A 9,435-nucleotide genomic window follows, 5' to 3' on the forward strand; every position below is an offset into this window, starting at 1 on the left:
ACTCGCGCCAAACTAGGCTAGCACGCACGTCGTCGATCGACGCAAAAAATCCCTTTGACCCTCCATACGTTGCCGTTCAGCCCCGCCCACTCTGCCTTATAAGGCAAAGGAGCGCATGACAAATGGCCACATGGCTCTGGTCTGGTTGTGTCTGTCTGGTTCACATCATCACCACCAGAGAAAGTACAATTCACTTTATGAATGTTCTTTCTGTTTTTGTTTTTATGTCCTTTGTTTTGTTTGTTTGTTTTTGTTTGTTTGTTTTTTCATGTTTTTTGCTTTTTTTCTTAGTTTTATCCCCCCTTGGGATAGGAAATTAATACATGTAATGCTTTTTTATGACCAAAATAAAACTGAACTCAACTCAACTGAACCAATGTGTGTGTTGTGATTCCAAGATACTGTATCATTAAAAGCCACCTTTCATTTTACCTTTCTTTCTTTTTTTCATCATGATGAAAAGGGTCAATATATTATATTGACCCTACATGACATGTATATGAAGTAGTGAAGGAAGGAAGACAACCACAAGATTCATAGTCAGATAGACTAATAATCAGCCTCTGCACTGTAGCACAACAACTTTTCAAATAGCATAATATTTTAGTCATTATTTAAGAACATGTGTCCATGGAAACAGACTTATAAAGGGTTTACGTACGTTCTTATAACTATAATCATACAGAGTTATAAGCTGATTATAATGCAATATAGACAAGAGATATGAATCATGATATATGATATGATATAGTACTTTATTGTCAGTTTGCACTGAAATGCAACTTGTATGCAACACATAAGCCTATACACACATACATTTGACATTACACAGAGAACATAAAATAAAATAAAATAAATACATAAAAACATAAAGGCAAGAACAATGTCCAAAATTCATTCTAGTCCTGGCCAAAATCCTGATTAAGCCTCAAAGTCGACTAATGGACAAAATACCTCTTCAGTCTGACCTTATTCTATGCTCGAACACCATCTCCTTCCTGAAGGCAGCAGCCTACAGTATACACTACATACAAAACAAAACATGGCTAGTATGTGAGGTGATATTCCTTGATAACCTTAGGATGCTGTTATCATGCGTGGATGTATAGAGTCTCTGTAGTGGTTGTCCAACAATCTTTGAACCAATGTTGTGACTGGAACAATCTACCTGTCCATATTCGTTCAATTACATCTTTTCATTTGTTTAAAACTGTGCTGTCCTCTCATCTTGAGACTACCTGTTCATGTTTTCACTGCAATGATCCATGTGTTATGTCTATGTTATGTCCATGTTATGTGAAATGTTGTCTTGTTGTTTTTTGTTTTTGTTGTTTTTTGTTGTTGTTTTTTGTTGTTGTTTGTTTGTTGTTTATCTAGGAATTGTATTGTTTTGTTTTGTCTGGTTGAATTGTTTGTAAAAAAGTGTCTTTACGTATGAAGTGTATTTTGTGAATTGCGGACTTGAAAACGAGATGGTTCATCTCATAGGGATTGTTCCTAATAAAGAATTTCAGACAAGTTCAGTTGCAGCAGCAATTGTGACTTTAAGAGATGCATAGCAAGTGTTACCAAAAATACTATAATCTTATCAAACAGTGGTTCCCTTGTTGATTCTTAAAGGACCACTTCACCACTTTTCAACCTATCTTCATATTATAACAGGTCCTCACTGATAATCATGATAAAATGGCACAATTTGTTTCTACTCAGTCTGTGTCTCATAGGAGGGCTGTGGGCAGTTTAGAAACCGTACTCCAGTGACATCATCATTAGGCAGATTATTTTTTAAACAAGTTTTTTTTTACAAAAATGTTTAGATTTTCATTATCGTGAGAACGATGGCTTCCATTTTCGCATTGCAACTTTTCAGGACTAGAAAGCCTGCAGTTTCTATTAGCTTGTATTCCCCATCGATGGTGTCACTGGAGGATGGTTTCTGAACTGCCCACAGCCCTCCTATGAGACATAGACTGAGTAGAAATAAATGGTGCCATTTTTTCATGATAGGTTGAAAAGTGGTGAAGTGGTCCTTTAAGTCAGAGTGATGGTGGTCACTGATTCACAATCAGTTACTCTAGTAGTCTATACTACTCTAAAGCAATGATTACTATCAGCAGGGCTTGACATTAAGGCTTGTCCTGTTGTCCGGGACAAGTGACTCTTGGTTTCACTTTTTCTGTGACGCTCCTAGCAGCCAACAATATTGTCTGGCATTATTGTCTGGCTTTCCTAATAGTCACCTTTCCTTGGGTTATTCAATGTGAGAAATATTATCTTTTTAGGCCATCACATTCTCATTCACATCCATGAATTCATTTTACTTTCCTAATAATCACCTTTCCAAAATTGTTAATAGCCCTAGAATGTCTGTGATCTTATAATACATTTTGTATTCCAAATACACAGCCATAGATCGGTTTTATCCACACACGGTTAGCAGGCATCCGATATTGTCCTCTAGTTTCATATCCACTTGAATGTTCTGGCAGAAAATGTGTGTTAACTAAAATATCGCCACTTTTCGACGAGAAAAAGCTGGACTGAAAATATGAAAAGTCGATGTTTGGGAAGCACAAACGTATGGGGCACACAATTGACAGGTGTGTTGTGATTGGTGTGCATGGATTTAAGTTCTCAGTTGCCATGACTGATTTCAGTCATTTGGACTCCATATAGAAGTGAAGCTCGCAGGTGCATTGAGAGAGCTTGTATATCGGCTACTTTTGGTTATTATTTTAATATTAGAGCATTGGAAATGGTCAAACTATCAATATGTGCAGATTGCAGAAGGATGTTCCATACAATCCTAATGGTCCTTAGATATTTTCATAAAAGCAAATATGCTAAAGTCTCAATCTGTGATTTCTTCACCTGGTTGGCAGTATGTAGAACAGTGTGAGGGTGCTCCTTTCACACCGTTTCCCAAATCTATTAGTACATTAGTACAACATTTTTCAGTTGCGATAATAGGTGTGGGGCAGGTGTGGGGTAATTGATCACACCACCTATTTTGTGTGCCCCATACATTTGTGCTTCCTAAAGGAAGTTTTGATATATTCAGTCCTGCACTCATTCCGGGCCCGTCGCCGGAGAGAATGTCGTCTGCAGCTTGTGGAAAATATTTTGGTCAAGCTTTTCTTTTATTTAGATTTCTTTTATACTGTGTGACCACAGTCAAGCAAACTGTTGGAGAGTGAAAATAAATGGACAGAAAGCTTAACATAATGGTGGTTTATTTCTCATTGTTTCGTTGATTAGATACAGTACAAAGATTCAGTTACATGAGTTGAAGAACAATATCATAAATACAGCAACAGGAATAACGTCAGTGTGTTAAAATTATCTTAAGCGAAATAGTCAGTGTCATTCTGCAAGAAGAGGGATGCGTTGAAGGCAATGTATTGTAGCTGGAAGCCGCCAGCAGTGACTGAAGCATCAGAGAGAAACTTTATTGTCATCACATTTCCTGCAGGGTAAGACAAAATTAAGCTGTCAGTGTCATCATATAGAGGAAAGAAATTAATTTCCTTGTGTATCCTGCATGGATACATTTATTGTAATTGCTTAATTTCTTTTTCTTTTCATGATGTCCATGTGGCTGGATTTTCATGAAATTTACATTGCACCTTTATGCTCGCCAGAAAATTCATGGCGACATCTGAATTTCCCCATTGGGATCAATACAGGACTATCTTATCTTATGAGCCCTACTGCTTTTACTTCATGCCCTTTCCTTTAGCATCCCGGCCAAAATGGCAAAGTTGAACACAAGATATCTCCTAAACTAAATTAAAATCTAGGACCCTAGCCAGATTGACGGATATACAGTATTGTTTTTGGGAACTCCATGTAATGGCCTTTCCTCTGGCACCACCATTTAACCAAAATGTCTTGTTTGGTGTAACGAGCCTCAATATTTTCTCAGGTAACAAAGCAGTCTGACAGACCGAGGTAGACTGGTGATAATAAAAGGGTGAAACAAAACAGGACCTGTATCAATTCAGTCAAAATCATAGCTTGTATGAGTACTGGCTCGTATTTGAACAGAATTATGAGGACAGTAGCACTATTACAACAAAACAAATAATACAATGAGATCTCACCTGTGCTAATGATTTCATCTGGTAAATAATCACCACAGAACCTGCAAACAGATAACAGATAAACATGATCATCAGAACAATTCACCCAAAGTTTACCTTTCTAAAGGTGCCTAAAGATGTCAAGTAAAATCCTTTAGTTAATGTAAGTGAACAAATGGACCAATGAAGCACTGAGGACTTAAATGTGTACTATTCAATCGTGAATCAAAGACAGCTGTATTTAATCTGTTCCATTCTATTCTATTCACCCAGTCGGCAGTGAATCTTATTTCTTACCTCCCGGCGAAGCCAGAGATGTCGTCGTAGCTGTCGTAAACCTCCAAGTAGTCTGCGAGACATGATGTATCATCCTCCACGTCAAACTCCAGGAAGTGCAGGCGGATCCTCTGGCCGTAGCGTACGCGGATGTGCCAGTAACAAATCTGCTCGTCCTGATACTCCTCAGGGAAGCCAGGAGACTGAAGGACTTTCTGCTGGTCTGTCAACACACCACCACACTCCTTGGCTGTGGGAAACGGCGACATCAAAAGATGAGCATTCATGTGTACTCATGTATAACTCAAGGGTTGTTGGGTTTTGGGTCTGTTACTTGCATGTGTGCCCTGAATTGGAGAAAATAAAGTCTCTTTGTTGACTGAGAGAAATCAACAGCACATGTGCAGATTAGTGACAGTGACATCAAAAGCCTTTTTTACTGTACATTGCTAAAGGGGGAAGAGGTAAGTATATAATTATAGTGTAATTAACATGATTTAAACCATACTGCAGTCTTACATCAAAACATCCATCCAAATCTAGCTCATGAGATAATAAAGTAGAAAGGCAATAAATAAAATGAAATGTTGACTATCTCCATAAAATTAGTCTGTCGAGACAGAATGGTTGGCTAAGACAATTTTCAAATGCTTCCGCCTAAGAATGGAAATCACAAACTGTCTATGACAGTTTCCTGTCACAACTTTTACAACTTTTACTCCCTGAAGCATTCGAAGATTGTAGGAAAGTTGTCTGACTTGAGAGACTACCATGAAATTAGATTTTCAAGGTTTGAGGAGAAAACAAACAAATAAACAAAAACAGAGAGATATATAAAATATTCCCTTTCTTTTTCTTTTTTTTTTATATTTCTTATCCCACGATTTTGTAACCCATTTTTCAGTGTCCAAGTTGCTCCTTTACACCTGACAGGGGGGAGTTTCCCTGGTTGGACGTAGCGCGTGGAAGGAACATGTTATTCCAACCAGTTCCTTTCCCCTCCATCAGGCGCCCCGGCTGGCCAGGGGGAGGCGGTTTAGTGACCAGGATTACTGCATGTTTTTTGAGAGGGTACCTACCCTTTCTATATAAATTCTATATAAATTAGTGAGTAAGTACATTATACTCTATATTAATGGTAATGTAGATACTTAATAGTCCTGGTGCAAAGATTTTGTTATTTTTGTTTTGTACTGTCTGTCTGGCAGTCCTTTCCAAGTACCAGTATAGCTACATGCTGTTTATTTTTTGTACTATGTAATGTATACTTATATCTTTTGTATAGCCTACTTCAGTTTTCTATACTTCTACTTGTACGTCTGTCCAAGCACGGACAGCTGCAACAGCTCAGCAATACCACTGGATGGCACTGTTGCGCAGAGGCACACACACACACACACACACACACACACACACGCACACACACACACACACAGTACAGTACAGTACAGTACAGTACAGTACAGTACAGTACAGTACAGTACAGTACAGTACAGTACAGTACAGTACAGTACAGTACAGTACAGTACAGTACGTTTTTTAACATTCCCTATTGTTCGTATGTCCTACTGCATTTATGTACATTGCCTGTTCTTTATTTTTTATTATTGTCAACTGTTGTTTATGGTGTGCACTGCATTTGTTCTTATTTTTCTGGAAAGCACTTTGTAACCTCGTTTTGAAAGGTGCTATATAAATAAAGGTTTATTATTATTATTATTATTATTACTATTATTATTATTATTATCATTATTATTATTACAGTACAGTACAGTACAGTTGCACCGCTCAGTTCACACAGGTGTGATTTTGCTATTTGATGGGCACGTTTTAGCTAGGAATCTGGTGTCAAGTGAAAATTAAAAGGTGTCATGACTTTGTTCCAAGTGAAAGAATGTAGATAATCACTCAGCAGTGGTGATGGCTACAGTTGTATGTCACCCCCAGACTGCCTCTCAGTTATCAGCAGCTGTCTCTCAAAATGTACCCGTATTCCTGGCTAATCGCTTATACAGGGTGGAAGTGAGATTGTGGTTGCAAAAACCGTTGTGTCCTGTAGTAAGTACGTTCCCATCATTTGCCTACCCTTTCTTTAGTATCTGCAGAGGGAAAACATACTGTACTTGTAGACAGTCAGACACTGTGGAAACACATCGCTGTTTACTGCCTTAAACCTGTGTGCCCTAACCTCCCCCAGTGGGACTCACGTCTCTCCCTGTCTCTGACTGAACCACAATCATACAGTCATCTCCTACACTCATGGATGACTAACACCCCCACCCAGGATTACCAAAAAACAGCATTTGTCATTATGTGTAATGTATATACTCACAGTCTGGGTTGTAGCAGTACACGTCCCATCTCTCGCTTTTGTTTGGCCTGTATCCATAGTCGATAATGCCAACCTTACCAAAGCCACAGTGGGCGCCTGGTTTAACAATGGGGTAGCCAACGCGCCCTTTGTCGAACCATCCTGCTGCACAAACATGCAAGCCTAGAAAAATAGAAACAAATACAAATAAAATTTATATTACTAAAAACCAAGATAGGTGAATTATTGTGATACAATTACAATTGTTGCAACAAATTCTCACAATATTCTCACGAGTGAATCATTATATTGCAGTTCACTAACCTGCAGTGTCTTTATTTCAAAATGACCGTAAACTACCAGCGAAAAAAGGGGCCTTCTATTGAGGATGTTGTGCGGACAATGACGATGATATTGAGACAAACTCGGGCCAACAGGCTACATAATGATCTCCTGTGTGTCTGTGGGCCTCCAGTTACAATCAGCAGACCACAGCTAGAAAAGCTGAGATAAAAGGGGACCTCCTAGGAAGATGCCATGGGGAAACTCAGCTGTAATCACTGACAAGTGTGTGGAACTTGCCAGAGCCTAGGCCTGGAATCAATCCCTGTGCCATGGGAACAGTAATGTTGCCCACACAAGCAGGTGTTAACAGGCCTGTATACTTGTGAGACTCACTGACATTTGACATGGAGTCATGGAAGAGCACCAAGCCGAGCAGAGAGGTGCTTCAGTCAGCATGGCCCCATAATATTTAGCCTCTGAACAAATCAAACCTTTTAACACACTTTACACGAATTCCAAAGGCATCAAATATATCCTGTTGCCATAACCACATGAACCCTATGAACCATTTGCATTCTGGGGCAGACATTTGACGAAAATAGCAGATCAGGGACTTATAGGGTTCCGTATGTAGGGTTTAACTGCAGGTTAACGACCTCCCCATTTGGATTTGGGAGAAGAAATGTAAGAAGAAATGAGACCCAGCCGATTCATTTCATGGGAGAAAGTCAAGGAAAACAAAGTCCTTCCTGCCAAAGTTTAAAGGCTGACTGATGTAAACTGTTTGTACGTGCACATGTGCTTAGACAAATTAACTGTGAGACAACTGTAAAGTATAAACATTACAACAACCAATTGGCTAATGGCATAAACTTCATGGACAGGTTTGAGGTGATACAGAGACAGAATCAGAGTGGATTCAAAGTCCATGCATATGTTTGCATGTATTTGTGCTGTGCAGAGTGCAGACCTATCTGACGAGCTGCCTCTAGTTGTTCATAAGTGGCCAGCTTTCCTCCCTCGTAATTGCAGACAGCCTTGGCCTCTTTGTAGGTCAGCTGATATCTTCCTTTGCGTGATTCCCTGTGGTACACTCCAGCAGCCTGTTCTGTCAGATGAAAGTACAGAAACACATTTTCAGCCAAGAGTAAAATCCTCAGTGTTAAAGGTGATGTAGGTAAAAAATAAAGTTAAAGCTCTGTATTCCGATAGTAATCATTGTATCGTTTGTTCAGCAGTTTTGTGGTTTACCAATTTTAAATTTTGTCTGCTATTTTCTTCTTCCAATTACTAAAGTGTTGGAGAGATGGGGACACCCCTGCTACTGAACAAACACTCTATATAGCAATTAATGCTTGCTAAATATAGTATAGAAATGTAAGACTTACAGTATTAAAAAACCAAAAAACAATTACAGTACCTTGGCTTTAATTTCAATTTGTACATTTTTACACTTAAATGAACATTGAGGTGTGCACTGTGTACCGCTGTCACATGCCATGAGAGAACTCACACTGCCAGTGTCTGCATGTGCAGTGGCCCATTGTGTACCATACTGATTTGTATCCAAGCAACATGATACACATAATAAGACATCACTTTGCTTTACAAAACCTTTGCAGGGAATGTGAATGCATTCAGGGAACAATTATACAAGATCGAGTAATAGTGGAGAGACATCTATCAAGAGTGTTTTGCTGGAGAATTCCAGATTACAGTACAGTGGCCATGCATGGTCGTAACCTAGGCTTTCTCAATGGGGAGCCTTCTGCTGAGCCTGTTTTGTTATCACGCATGCATGACCTTGCATAGCTTGGAGGAGAGTGCTCCAAATTAGCCTCAAGTCAATATTTTCATCGAGTTAACCTGTTTGTTTGAAGTGCTTTGCCCTCTTCAATCGCCTGTTGTGCTGTTGCTGTGCCAGCGTGCCTTGCTACCACAGGAGCCATCTGCCTTTTTACCACATCATTTCTATACAATTGTTTCTATAGGCTAGGCTATATACGATTCATGTTCACATAACTTAGTTCCAAAGCTGTGTTCTAAATCTATGAATATCACAGCTGCACTATTGATTATCTTCTTAACAATTATTCTATTCATTACTTCATCAATGGTCGTTCAATGGTGTGTAGGCAAAAAATAAAAAGATAACATAATTGTCTATTGAAAAGGTTCATGTTTTAGGTTGTTATGAAAAAGTAAAAGATGAATTTCTCATTTGCTGCATTCCTTAGTTTTAACGATTTCAGCTATTTTTGACAGGGGGCGGGGGCATTCGAACAAGGGGCTAAATATCTTCTTAGTCTTATTCTACAAATGTCTTTATTATAATTTATCCTGCTAGACCCCAGTAAATTACATTTGGCCACAAAAGATCACAGGGTCTATTGAATGTGAAGGCCAGGGGGAGGTGACATTGGTGACATATTGATCGAGCCTATACGACACAGGCAGCCCCCTAGTTTGTTCAGACACATG

General features: G+C 39.0%; 1 protein-coding gene across 1 annotated transcript in view; it reads right to left on the bottom strand.

Annotated features, from left to right (window-relative positions):
• Positions 1 to 3,222: 3,222 nt before the first annotated feature.
• tnfaip6 (tumor necrosis factor, alpha-induced protein 6) overlaps positions 3,223 to 9,435 on the bottom strand; it is a 7,227-nt gene continuing 1,014 nt past the window's right edge. The window contains exons 2-6 of the mRNA XM_083776466.1: positions 7,925 to 8,062; positions 6,691 to 6,852; positions 4,380 to 4,608; positions 4,104 to 4,144; positions 3,223 to 3,466 (exon numbers count right to left, since the gene is read on the bottom strand). Of these exons, the coding sequence (XP_083632592.1) occupies positions 3,345 to 3,466; positions 4,104 to 4,144; positions 4,380 to 4,608; positions 6,691 to 6,852; positions 7,925 to 8,062 (692 nt within the window). The 3' untranslated portion in view covers positions 3,223 to 3,344. The remainder of the gene's footprint in view (positions 3,467 to 4,103; positions 4,145 to 4,379; positions 4,609 to 6,690; positions 6,853 to 7,924; positions 8,063 to 9,435) is intronic.

Source organism: Protomyctophum parallelum (assembly GCF_964188405.1).
Source record: "Protomyctophum parallelum genome assembly, chromosome: 11".
Classification (NCBI taxonomy): Eukaryota; Metazoa; Chordata; class Actinopteri; order Myctophiformes; family Myctophidae; genus Protomyctophum; species Protomyctophum parallelum.